At 44.3% G+C, this 13,699-nt stretch overlaps 1 protein-coding gene across 4 annotated transcripts in view; it reads left to right on the forward strand.

Moving 5' to 3' along the window:
• Positions 1–13,699, forward strand: part of SYNE2 (spectrin repeat containing nuclear envelope protein 2) — a 233,425-nt gene that overhangs the window by 96,427 nt on the left and 123,299 nt on the right. For all 4 annotated transcript variants that reach the window (XM_060271444.1, XM_060271437.1, XM_060271442.1 and 1 more), the window contains exons 40-45: positions 683–852; positions 1,065–1,308; positions 3,436–3,570; positions 5,906–6,172; positions 10,143–10,298; positions 11,653–11,927. In XM_060271444.1, coding sequence (XP_060127427.1) covers positions 683–852; positions 1,065–1,308; positions 3,436–3,570; positions 5,906–6,172; positions 10,143–10,298; positions 11,653–11,927 — 1,247 coding nt within the window. The remainder of the gene's footprint in view (positions 1–682; positions 853–1,064; positions 1,309–3,435; positions 3,571–5,905; positions 6,173–10,142; positions 10,299–11,652; positions 11,928–13,699) is intronic.

Genomic DNA, 13,699 nt, shown 5'->3' on the forward strand with positions numbered 1-13,699 from the left:
GAATATAAGCCATACCCTGAAAATAAGACATAGTGATAGGCGCAGCAGCAATGCCGGCCGCGGCAGGAGGAGGAGGAAAAAAATAAGACATCCCTTGAAAATAAGCCATAGTGTGTTTTTTTGAGGAAAAAATAAATATAAGACATGTCTTATAATATGAGAAACACGGTAGTTAACAGAATTCCTGTAGGACATCCTGCCCATAATTACAAAGGGAATGCTGTAAGTCTGCTGAGGGCAGCAAAGTCTCCTCCTGCATTTTTGTTTTTAGAATGGAAACACCCACCCACCCCGTCGCCCAAAAGTTCTTTGGTTGCATCCATCCCCTGAAGATTAGTCCAGTATTTGGTGGGAGTATTCTTCCTCCCCAACCAAAACACTAAAAAAGTTTTGGGCCAAATACTTTGGCTGAGCAGTAGCACCAGCATTCCAAAGACTGCTTTAATGTTTTAAATTCAGAGTGAGCTTCCCCCCGCCCTCTGCCCCAATATTCCTTTTCCATTTCTTCATTTTTGGTGCCATCTTTTTCTTCCATTCATGAGCTACTTGGCAACCGGGCTGCAGTAGCACCTACCTTTTACAGTACGGCTTTTTTTTATTGTAGCTTCAATGTTAGGCTTAACCTAAAAAGCAAAACAAGTGTGTGGAACCAGTTACCCCCATGCTGTTTCTTACAACACAGGAGATTTTACAGCTGAAAGAGGAGGGCGATGCTAAACTACAAAATATTGTCTGCCTTGGGGAACATGTGAAGAGGAACAATGGGAGCAAGAATCTCGCTGTTGAGCGTATGATTTCTGATGTCCGAAACCAGTGGGAGAGCACCATTCAAATGGCCAGAGGATATCTAAGGTAGGTAACATGGAGAGGGAACATGGACCACACAAGGAAAGATGTCATACAACTGAAAGAAATGGTGGAGCATTTGCATTTCTTAGTGCAGAAAGTATTTGCTCTGATGTGTAGAGATCTTTCCTATTTTAATTTATTCAAGAGCGTTCTGGAAGCTTCTCTGTGTGAAAGAAACAAGCAGGACGTTGATGATGTTTGGCTTATTCCTTCAGAGAAGCCGAGTGCATGAAAGACGAGAAGGCTGAACCACAGACTAAGCGGAAGAAGAAGAAAGCGAAACTTGGCTATGTGGAAGAACGAGAGGCCGGGAACATCCAGAGTCCTGCGCTCAGGCATGACGTGCAGATCCAAGAGAAGGGAGATGCAGAGGGAGATGCAGAGGGACTGCTGATCTCATTTGAAGCTCCTGATATCAGCCTGATGGAAGTGCTTGGTGGACGCCAGAAAGGAGGATCAGTAAGTGTTATGGGATGAAACAAACAAAAAAAAATTCCTTCCAGTAGCACCTTACAGACCAACTAAGTTTGTCATTGGAATGAGCTTTTGTGTGTATGCACACTTCTTCAGATACACTGAAACAGAAGTCACCAGACAAGAAGTGTGCATGCACACACGAAAGCTCATACCAATGACAAACTCAGTTGGTCTCTGAGGTGCTACTGGAAGGAATTTTTTTTATTTTGTTTCGACTACACCAAACCAACACGGCTACCTACCTGTAACTAGTGTTATGGGATGGAATGTGTGTCCATTACAAAAGGAAATCAGAGTAGCCTCTCTCGCTCTCTCTCTGAGCTCTTGTTGAATTCAGTTTTCATGGGCTGGAGGGAAAAAATGAGATTCCTAGAGGATAGGCTTCCATATCCATCCTTTCCTTCTAATGTGAGCCTATATCAAAAGATCCACTGGTCATTTGACCTAGTGCCTCCAGCTCGTTGAGTTTATTTGAGGGATCGCCTTTCCCCCTTGGCCCCTTTAATCTGCAAAACTGGCACTGCTGCAGGTGCCACATAATATTTGTTCTGCAAGGGTGAGAAATCAGTCTTTGGGTGTGGCGAACCCTGTACTTTGGAACGCCTTGCCTCTTGCCATCAGGAAGGTGCCTTCACTGTTCTCTTTTTCAATGCCTGCTAAAAGCATTTGGGTCCAGGCAACCCTGTCCATCTGATTTTAGAGTATTGTAGATTTTTTTTTTTAAAAAAAAATCCTGTTTTTAACTCTGTCTTAACGGTCAATTTTAATACAGTGGTCCCTCGACTTACGAAGTACTCGAGTTACGAAATTTCAAGTTACGAATGAAAAAAAAAGGGCCGCACGCTTGCGTTTTTTCCGACATCCGAAAGGAAAACTGTTGCAGTTTAGATGGGGTTTTCTCGACTTACGAATTTTAGTTGCGGTTTACTCGACTTACGAATTTTTCCGTTTCCAATGCATTCCTATGGGAAACCGCTTTTTTCGACTTACCGTACAAACTTTTCGACCTACGAATGTGCATTCGGAACGGATTGAATTCCTAAGTCGAGGGACAACTGTATCTGTTTTGCTTTTATTTTTTGCAAGCCACTTAGAGGTTCTGTTTAGAATCAAGAAGTGCGTTTTGTGGTTGTTAAATAAAATGCAAAATAGTCTCCCATCTTTGGAGGTGAAGTGAGAGAGAGGTGACCTCAGGAACCAGTCTTCTTGGTGTGTTGGTGGACTTTTCTCTGCAGAGAGGCTCCATGGTACCAATCCTTACGTCTTTTCTGGCATCGGATTTTTCTTTTGTTCAGTCCATTTAGCCTATTTTATCTATTTTTGTGTTCTAGTCATTGTGTATCATGCTAAACATAAGGTTCACATGCTTCTCCCTTCCTTTCATGCAGCTCAGAGGAGGAGTTAGGAAGTTTCCACTTCATTTAGCCATGGTTTGTCGTGCTGACTGACCCAACAAACCGTGGCTTACATTAACTATGCTTTGCTTGAAGCAAGTTGACTTGAAGCTCAAAAGCAAAGTGGCATGCCAACATGACCACTCTCTTTTAAGAGGAACTGGGCCACAACGCCAACCATGGGGCACTGCCAACAAGGCCTCACCTGCCAACTGTAAGGTGCAAGATATTGGGAAAGGATGCTTTTAGAAAAACTTGGGGCCCAAGCAATTTAGGACCTTATATGCTAGTACTAGTACTTTGAATTGGGAATAGGGCATTGCAATATGAGAATTGGGTGTTGCAAAAGAATACAGCTTGTTAGGCAATGATCAGGTGAACTCAAGATCACATAGTCACAGTTGGAGATGTTTAGATTTGTTGTATTCTAACAGTGTGAAAGGGTGTGTGGCCGCACCCCACAAGAAAGTTGAGCGGGTTGCAAGCCTATTGTTAGAAAAATAGATAAATAAAAATGCTGTTCATTCTTGCTTTTGACTCTCAGTTGCATTCCGCTGGCAAGGAATTGCTCACAATGATTTTTATTTTTTTGCTTGTGCCTTAATAATTCTAGACTCCTCTCCCTTGTCACACCTAGTTGATATGATTATTATTCTGCCTTTTTGCTGCCGGTTCTCCGTTGACTTTAATTCTCTCATTTTCTTGTCACCCAAAGAAGGAATCCTTTATAGCGAACGATCAAATGGAAGGAGGAGCTCCGCAGCTTTCCCAGGAATGGCTGGCAAATTATGAGCAATTGTCAAGTCCTGTATCAGCTGACACTGGAGAGGAACCAGCTTTGGTTGTTAAGGTAACTCGAGTTTATGCTGCATGTCAAACTGTTGACCTCTGGCAGTTTTGGACTACAACTCCCATCAGCCCCAGCCTGCGCAATCGCGAAGGACACGTTGCTCCTCTCCTGCTGCTGCTGCTGCTGCTGGGAAACAAAACCATTGCCTGGTTTGCTGTGTCGCCTGAACCCCAGGCTCCTGGTTTCTTTCCCGCCTACTAGCCATGGGTGATCCCTTGGCTTCAGTTTGGGGTTTGGCTGGAGAAAGGCAAACCACAAGCTACCTTTAGATCACATGACAAACTGGACCGTGGCTTGTTTCTTCTGAAGCACAGCAGCAGGAGGAGGGAAATGCACTGCCCAAAGTTTCAGCAGCATGCACTAGCCTGCTTGTTAACAATAAACAAGCAGGCTAGTTGGCATCTGCAATAAACCCAGATGCCAACTTTGCTGCCACATACACCCGGACAACATCATTACTGGCCCCAACAACATCCAACATACCATCTCAGGACTATTTAATTGCTCATCTTCTAACATTGTGTATGCCATCAAATGCCAACAGTGCCCTTCAGCTCTCTATATTGGACAAACAGGCCAAACCCTACACCAAAGGATAAGTGGACATAAATCTGACATCAGGAACCACAAGACAGAGAAACCAGTAGGAGAACACTTCAATCTCCCAGGACATTCTATACAAGATCTCAAAGCAGCTGTTTTATTACAGAAAAATTTCAGGAACAGACTGGAAAGAGAAGTTGCTGAATTGGAACTCATTACCAAGCTTAAAACCATGGAACCACCTGGGATGAACAAAGACATTGGATTCTTATCTCATTATGCATGATCAAGATTTCTTTAGCGCCTCAGCCCTTGCTTTTTCCCCGCAGGACCAATTGCAGTCATTAGCAGTCGTTAACAGCCATCTACAGGTTGACCACTCCCATCAGCCCATCACCCATTCCCACCCACCCCCACCACCCTCTGTATATACATAAGGGTCTGACTTCTGTTTCAAGTGTATCTGAAGAAGTGTGCATGCACACGAAAGCTCATACCAAAATAAAAACTTAGTTGGTCTTTAAGGTGCTACTGAAGGATTTTTTTTATTTTGCTTCGACTCAGACCAACACGGCTACCTACCTGAAACTGCTTGTTAACAGTAAACCATCGTTTTCTATGGGCGTCACATGAGTTTACGTTGCCACCTGTCGCCCAAGGCAGGAAATGTCAACAGTGTGATGCAGAAGCAAAAAAAGAGAGAGAGAGCTTATGCTATTCTAGGCTGCATCAACAGAAGTACAGTGTCCAGATCAAGGGAAGTAATAGTACCACTTCTATTCTGCCTTGGTCAGACACACCTAGAATACTGTTCTGGGCACCACAATTTAAGCAGTCCTGTTCTGGGCACCACAATTTAAGCAGGATATTGACAAGTTGAAACATGTGCAGAGGAAACCAAGCCTTAGGAGGAACGGTTGAAGGAGTTGGGTATGTTTAGCCTGGGAAAGAGGAGACTGAGAGGAGATACGGTAGCCATCTTCAAATATCTCAAGGGCTGTCACATGGAAGAGGGGGAAAACTTGCTTTCTCCTGCTCTGGAGGGTAGGACTCGAACCACCAATGGCTTCAAGTTGCAAGAAAGGAGATTCTGACTAAGCATCAGGAAGAACTTTTTGACAGCAAGAGCCGCTTGACCATGGAACCGTCTCCCTCGTGAGGTGGTGGGCTGTCCATCCTTGGAGGTTTTTAAGCAGAGGTTGGATGGCCACCTGTCATGGATGGATGCTTTAGCTGAGATACCTGCATTGTAGGGGTTGGACTAGATGACCCTTGGGGGTACCTTCCAATTCTATGATTCTGTGAAATAATCAGAGTTGAGTTCGAAGTAGAACCATGCTGGTCAGAGGGCACAAGGTTGTCAAAGACTGGTTTAAGGTAACATGACAGGCTATTTACGCCCGTTTCTGTTTCTGCAGTCTGAGGTTGTATCAGCATTTTTCAGCAGACACCTTAAACTGCTGGCTCAAAGTTCCCACTTGAAGATCTCAAGCGCCCCCACAGAGAAGTGGCAGGATTAAGGCAACCAGAGAGGAACTTTTCACATTTACAAGCTTTGCAAGAGCTATAAACAAGCTCCATCTTCACAGTATTTGTAAGAGTGACAATTCTTCTGTGCAAATTTCCATTCGCCTGACCTTCACCACCCCTTCGGCCTATTCTTATTTTGCTGTAGAAGTTGGTTCCATTAAGAAAGCAATTGACATTTCAGTAACTTCTGACCCGAGAAGGTTAAGATTCCTTTCTCTCTCTTGTCTCTCCCCACCTACCTCTCCCCATTTCTATTTATCAGGGGCTAAAAGGCAGCTTGATAGAAGCCCACAATTTCCCAAGCTCGACAGGCAAGAGTGGAGAGCCGCTGCCGAAATTGGGGAAAATGCCTCCTGATGATAATCTTCTCAATGAGCTTCAGCAGCAATCGCTTGGCTATCAAAAGAAATTGCAAGCTGCGCATCGCCGGTTGGAAGTGCCTCCAATCGCTTTGCCGTTAATGAATGGGAAAGTAATGGGGACTGACCCTGCTCTTTCGTCCATTACAACTCCATCACCAGAAAGCAAGGTAATAATCTCTGTTGTTGCACAACTTCATTGAAGGATGTTGTTAAGTGGCTATTATTGAACATGGGCAGCTCTTCAGCCAATACAGCCGTTTATCTACAGCTCCTGCAGCCTCGCACTTTCTCTCTCCGGGTTTCTAGTAACAGAGGGAGGCAGAGGCGCTGTGAACTGTAGCACAGCCCTCCAGGTGTTACTAAACTACAACTCCCATCCAGTCGTGTAGTGGCAAATTCAGAAGTGCAGGGTCCCTTCGTGGTGGTCAGAGCCACGCCCCTTCGAAGATTAAACCACCTTCCAAGATTTTACGGTCCTTATAATTATTAGAATAATAATAACAACAACAACCAGGGGTGCATGGCAATGATCACTGCAGATCTCTGTGTGTGGGCTTTCAGCTAGATCTGCTATTTTATTGTGTATATCCATGGGCAGATGATTTGGAGCACTCCCAGTATCTTATTTTGGAGGGGCTTAAGCCGCTCTCTTATGCATTTTTGAAACCGTGAAGGAGCCCGCCCCCTGCAGCAAAGTCTTGGTAGGAAGTTCTGAGTTCAAAACACAGCATCATTCGTGGAGAGAGCTCGTGGATACCCAATGAAGCTAAGCGTTGGCCAGTTTAGGAGAGATGAAAAAAGCTAAAAGCTTCACACAGCCCATAGTCAAAGCCATGGACCTTGCTCCCCAGGAGGCTGTGACACCCACCAACTTGGATAGCTTTAGAAGAGGATTAGGCAAATTCGTGGAGGGGGATAAAGCTTTCAGCGGATACCAGCCGTGGTGGCTTTGCTGTACCTCCGCGGTTGGAGGATGCAACCCTTCCAAATACCAGTTGCTGGGAAAGAGTTCTGCTCTGCTCATCTTTTGCTCCCTGATTTCCCATGGACACCTGGTCGGTCACTGTGGGAACAGGATGCTGGGCTAGATGGGCCATTGGCCTGATCCTGCAGGCTCTTCTTTTCTCCTTATATTCCTCCAGTGAATCTGATGTTTAGCAACCACTCCTCAAAAGTATCACCTACACAGCAATGAATATATTAAGCTGCTGCTATCGTGTGTTTTTTTAATTGATTTTTATTGCTTTTGTTCATTAAAGAAATATTCTAATACATGAATAGAATTACTTCATACAAAGAACATTCAAAGAAAAAAATGTGGTGTTAACATTTCTTAAATAAAAATGTTTACAAATAAGTATTCTGTCTCATACCTTATTTACCTTTCTTTTCCTTCCTATATATTTTCATTCTAGACTTGTTCTTCCGAACTTGACTTCCACTTTCCTCTCACTTGGTTTTGTTTTTCCAATTCTCAATTTTCGGCGCACTATTCTTTCTTGCCTGTCCTGATCCTTCATCATTTTCACGTATATCTTTATGACAACGGCTATATATATCCTTGTTGTATTTTCAAAAAAACCTACTGGTAGTTTCAAATTTTACAATAATCTTTTCGATATTCTGCAAATTTATTCCATTCTTTTTGGTACCTTTGCTCTTTTTGATCTCTTAATCTTCCTGTCAGTCTATCGTTAGTGTAATTAATTAGCCTGTTAATGGTAAGACTCAAACATTAGCAGCCATTATCTGACTGGCAAATATTAGTCTTCAGCTCCACAGCTTTTTATTGTAACCACTTGCTTGAATGTCTCAGTTTAGTTTCTTTGTTCCTTTCTTTGATTTTGCATCCCATTTAGATAGAATTTCCCCACTTAAGTCTTTTAGCAGTTGACTGCACTTTATGCATTTTGAAGCTCTGCGCGGCTTCTCTTTAGAGTGAGTGTCATGTACCTGCTTAAATGGATGAAAATTACCATAATTGCATTATCGGGGAAGATGGAAGTTTGGTGTGGTTACGTTCAGTTTTGCATGTGAATGCAAACACTCCCCGGTCTTGCTTCGTATTCCCTTCCTCTTTTCTTATCCTTTGGCATTCTTCATTATCAGGGATTCTTATTTATTGATCTTCTTATTTACCTGCACCTTCATACCTGGTGTTGCTTAGGAGTTCTAAGAAACAAACAAATAAAAACCCTGCAGTTTTTCGGCCAGTGATTAAAGACCAGTGATATCCTAAGAGGTGTCCAAATGTAGAGCAAATAAATAACTTTCCAAATATATAGTACCGTTGTTGTTGTTGTTTAGTCGTTTAGTCGTGTCCGACTCTTCGTGACCCCATGGACCATAGCACCCCAGGCACTCCTGTCTTCCACTGCCTCCCGCAGTTTGGTCAAACTCATGTTCGTAGCTTCGAGAACACTGTCCAACCATCTCGTCCTCTGTCGTCCCCTTCTCCTAGTGCCCTCCATCTTACCCAACATCAAGGTCTTTTCCAAGGATTCTTCTCTTCTCATGAGGTGGCCAAAGTATTGGAGCCTCAGCTTCACGATCTGTCCTTCCAGTGAGCACTCAGGGCTGATTTCCTTAAGAATGGATAGGTTTGATCTTCTTGCAGTCCATGGGACTCTCAAGAGTCTCCTCCAGCACCATAATTCAAAAGCATCAATTCTTCGGCGATCAGCCTTCTTTATGGTCCAGCTCTCACTTCCATACATCACTACTGGGAAAACCATAGCTTTAACTATACAGACCTTTGTAGGCAAGGTGATGTCTCTGCTTTTTAAGATGCTGTCTAGGTTTGTCATTGCTTTTCTCCCAAGAAGCAGGTGTCTTTTAATTTCGTGACTGCTGTCACCATCTGCAGTGATCAAGGAGCCCAAGAAAGTAAAATCTCTCACTGCCTCCATTTCTTCCCCTTCTATTTGCCAGGAGGTGATGGGACCAGTGGCCATGATCTTGGTTTTTTTGATGTTGCGCTTCAGACCATATTTTGTGCTCTCCTCTTTCACCCTCATTAAAAGGTTCTTTAATTCCTCCTCACTTTCTGCCATCAAGGTTGTGTCATCTGCATATCTGAGGTTGTTGATATTTCTTCCGGCAATCTTAATTCCAGCTTGGGATTCATCTAGTCCAGCCTTTCGCATGATGAATTCTGCATATAAGTTAAATAAGCAGGGAGACAATATACAACCTTGTCGTACTCCTTTCCCAATTTTGAACCAATCAGTTGTTCCATATCCAGTTCTAACTTTAGCTTCTTGTCCCACATAGAGATTTCTCAGGAGACCGTAGGTACAGTCAAACCTTGGTTGTTGAGCATAATCCGTTCCGGAAGCACGTTTGACTTCTGAAATGTTCTACAACCGAGGCGCAGCTTCTGATTGGTTGCAGGAGCTTCCTGCACTCAAGTGGAAGCCGCGTCGGACATTTGGCTTTTGAAAACCAGAGCATTTACTTCTGGATTTTCAGCATTTGTGAGCCGAAATGTTCCAGAACGGAGGTGTTTTGGACCTGAGGTTTGACTGTACAATGCCCTTAGAATGAAGGGAGGGCAATAAATGAATGAACAAGAGTCAGGACTGAAGAACAAGGCGGGACTGAGCCAGACCCAAAGGATGACCAAGGACAAGAGACCAGCAGGGTCCAGGAGCACTTTGTCACTCAAGCAAGACTCAACTGGAACAGGAAGCACTTTATATATATTTTTTCCAGTCCAGGAGGATTCAGTGGGTGCAATCACTTTGGAGCTTTGAATGATTTCTCTTAAGAAGCTGTTCGCTGCAGTTCAGAATTCACTAGGTGGGAGAACTGCACACAAATCCACAAGATCCCAGCACTGGATTAGGGTCTCCACTTCTTCCTCAGTTCTGATTTGGAAGCACCACAGCCTCCTGGGTTTTGCACAGAACCTTCAGCAAAAAATCGCTTCGCTGAATAACCGCAGCCAACACGATGCATCTAAGACGAAGGAGATGACTTCTTCCCGGACGATCTGGCTTCCGACTGTGTTTGAGCCCTTCTGTTTGAGATTAACTTCTGGATCAACCACATAGAAATAAATGCTGAGTTGCAGAGTGAGCCAAATGAAAGCAGTGTGTTGAGTGTTGATTACCTGTTTGTGTTTTGTGTTTTCAGGGCTCTGAGATGGAAATGGTTTCGCAGGGGGGTCGTCTTCCTGAAGACCAGGCAACTGCAGATTACGCAGAGGTGGTGCAGAGGGTCAAGAAAGCGAAAATCTCGGCTGCAGAGTTAGACATTGTGTTGATGAATGATCAACTGAGGGAAATAGAGGTATGGAAAGAAGAGACTCGTGGCTCAACCACACATCCACTTGTTTCGCTGCTTCCCCCTGGGAAAACACACTGTTCACCACTGAATTGGAGCCAGCCTCAAATCACGTTTTTTTTTCCAGGTTGATGTTTGCTCTAATTTAGCGCTAAAGAGTGGGTTTTCCCAGGGAGAAGCAGCAGGGCAAAAGGAAGACCGCTCGGATTTGTCCCTAAAAAGCATGGGACACACAAAAAGCTGCTTTCTAGGCACGAGATAAGCAGGTGTGAACAAGCCCTTGTTCATTTATCCTTTCAATAATCTCTGGCTACATATGAAGTGCCCGCTACCCTCTCACCCTTTTGCTCAATCACATGCACATAGTGACATGGAAGCTACTTACCGTAGGCATGGTGCAATCCTGCACCACCAAGAAGGACATGTAAATATTCCAGCCTTCTTATTTACTTATTTTTTAAATTTCTATACTATGTTCCATCCAATTTGGGCTTCGGGACAATTCACAGAAGAGTAGAAATAATGTAGTACAATAACGCAATAACCTTGATAATAAGGCACATTAAATAAAACCTTTTATGGAGCAGTCCTATGCCCTCAGAATGCAGGTGAGGGGCCATAGGTTGCTACAGGCATCCTTCTTTGCTGGCAGAGGGAAGGGCATGTGGTTAGAGCTCTCTCTCTCTCTCCCTCCCTCAGCCCCCAGAACAGTGCCAGAAAGCTCTCTCACCATTGCTCTTCCCTAACGGTAATTTGGTCAGAATTTGGGCCTTCTGGGAACGTATTAGAGGAGGCCTCAGACTGATCGGATCCAAATTCCCACCATTCTCCTGCCATTTCCCTGAAAAGGGCAAAAGGTGTGCCAGTCCTGATGCTAAATTATTATTATTTTTTAAGGCCAAACTGGGGGGAAAATTATACCGAATCACACTACTGAGCCACCCAACCTTACGTTTGTAAATTAAAATGATGGCACGTTGCAGTAAACCATAGTTAATGGTTTACTGTAAAGGTGCGCATATCGACTGCTTTGCTCCTTTCCCACTGTTGTGCAGGAGAAGCAATCCATGACCTGTGGGTTGGGTGTTATATCCGATCCGAGGATCGTGGTTTGTTTTTCTCCACCAAAACACGATAAATAGGCAAGGCTTGTTCTTGGCTTACTGGACATGGTTTTTTGGAGCAGAACAAACCACGATCCTCGGTTCCGAAGTGACGCTGAGCCTGAGATCATGGCCTGCTTCTTCTGTATGCCAGAGCGGAGGAGCAAAATTGTGTGAGATTAGCAAGGATGGCTTATCATGATGTGCAGACAAGGCCGTTCCATTAAAAAAACCTCTCTTCCTGGTCTTCTGACTAGAATTTGTGCACTCTACTGGAAAGGCAAAGCTCTGCCAGAAAACAGAGAGCCAAAACTTCTTCGTTGTGGGAAGGAGAATGCTTGACTCCTGCAGAAGGTGTGCCAGATTCAGACAGCGTGGTGGCTTCTAGTTGGGACAGGCTACTGGAGGATATAATGTCTGCTAAAAAGGCCAAGCAGGCGCAGCTTCATTCACTGAATAATTACCAAGCATGTCTCGCCGCTGTCCAGTCTTCAATGAAACATTTTTCGGAGGAAAAAGAAAACCTCAAAACGTGAGTACATGGGACAGATTTCTACATCACCTAGACACAACTTTGCTGGCAGGAGTTGCTAGGCTCGACCTCTGTTGTTTCCACTTAAAAGGATATTATTATTATTATTATTATTATTATTATTATTATTATTATTTATACCCTGCCCATCTGGCTGGGTTTCCCCAGCCACTCTGGGCGGCTTCCAACAGAAAAATCAAACACAATAAACTATTAAACATTAAAAGCCTCCCTGAACAGGGCTGCCTTCAGATGTCTTCTAAAAGTCTGGTAGTTGTTTTCCTCTTTGACATCTGTTGGGAGGGCGTTCCACAGGGCAGGCGCCACCACCGAGAAAGCCCTCTGCCTAGTTCCCTGCAACTTGGCTTCTCGCAACGAGGGAACCGCCAGAAGGCCCTCGGTCCTGGACCTCAGTGTCCGGGCAGAATGATGGAGGTGGAGACGCTCCTTCAGGTATACTGGACCAAGGCTGTTTAGGGCTTTAAAGGTCAGTACCAACACTTTGAATTGTGCTCGGAAACGTACTGGGAGCCAATGTAGATCTTTCAAGACCGGTGTTATGTGGTCTCGGCGGCCGCTCCCAGTCACCAGTCTAGCTGCCGCATTCTGGATTAGTTGTAGTTTCCGAGTCACCTTCAAAGGTAGCCCCACGTAGAGCGCAGATAAGGCAGATCACTGCCTCTAAGACGGGTCAGGAGATCTTCCTGCCTTAGCATAGGACTGGGTAAAACATGAATGTCGGTGATCTTTTCAGGGGTGTTGCACTTGGGCACTTGGATTTTGTTCCTTCTTATCAAAAACTAAACGTAAAACCTGACATCCTAAGTAATTGCAACTGGGGGAGGTGTGTATTTTAATTGATTAATAAACGTTTAATTGACTTGTTTACTTGAGTCTTTGACTAAGGCTTCAGTCCTATGCATGTAAGACTAAAATTCAATACAAATTGGGCCTTTGGTATCTAGTTAGTGGTAGGGGAAGGGACGCAGGTGGCGCTGTGGGTTAAACCACAGAGCCTAGGGCTTGCCGATCAGAAGGTCGGCGATTCGAATCCCTGCGACGGGGTGAGCTCCCATTGTTCAGTCCCAGCTCCTGCCAACCTAGCAGTTCGAAAGCACATCAAAGTGCAAGTAGATAAATAGGTACTGCTACAGCGGGAAGGTAAACGGCGTTTCCGCGTGCTGCTCTGGTTCGCCAGAAGCAGCTTTGTCATGATGGCCACATGACCTGGAAGCTGTACGCCGGCTCCCTCGGCCAATAACGCGAGATGAGCGCCGCAACCCCAGAGTCGGTCACGACTGGACCTAATGGTCAGGGGTCCCTTTACCTTAACCTTTACACAAATCTAAATTTTGGTTTCTCATTCCCCACCTCCCTTAAATACACTTCTCCACATTTCTAAATCCATTCACGATATTTATTTATTTATTTAAAGGGTCCTCTTGAACATTCACCAGCATTTTAGTGTGAATTTCTCCCCACATAACACGTGTTTATATTCAAAATTTGCCGAATACCCACATTTCCCCAAAGCATATTTCCCCAATGCAATGTGTGTGTTACTTTTGCTAAAAGGTGCATTATTATGCAGACCTTGTCACAATATATGCCGTATTGTATATGTGCATTGTTTGGGTGGAGAACTACATTGTGAAATTGGAAGGATGGCTCCCTTTCGGTTCATGTATTGTTCTGGAGAGTGAAAATCAGTTTAGGTTCACTTTTCAATGCAAACTGGACAGAATTTCTTGCTGATCTCTAGTTACTGCCTG

This window comes from Zootoca vivipara, chromosome 1 (genome assembly GCF_963506605.1).
Source record: "Zootoca vivipara chromosome 1, rZooViv1.1, whole genome shotgun sequence".
NCBI classification, from domain to species: Eukaryota; Metazoa; Chordata; class Lepidosauria; order Squamata; family Lacertidae; genus Zootoca; species Zootoca vivipara.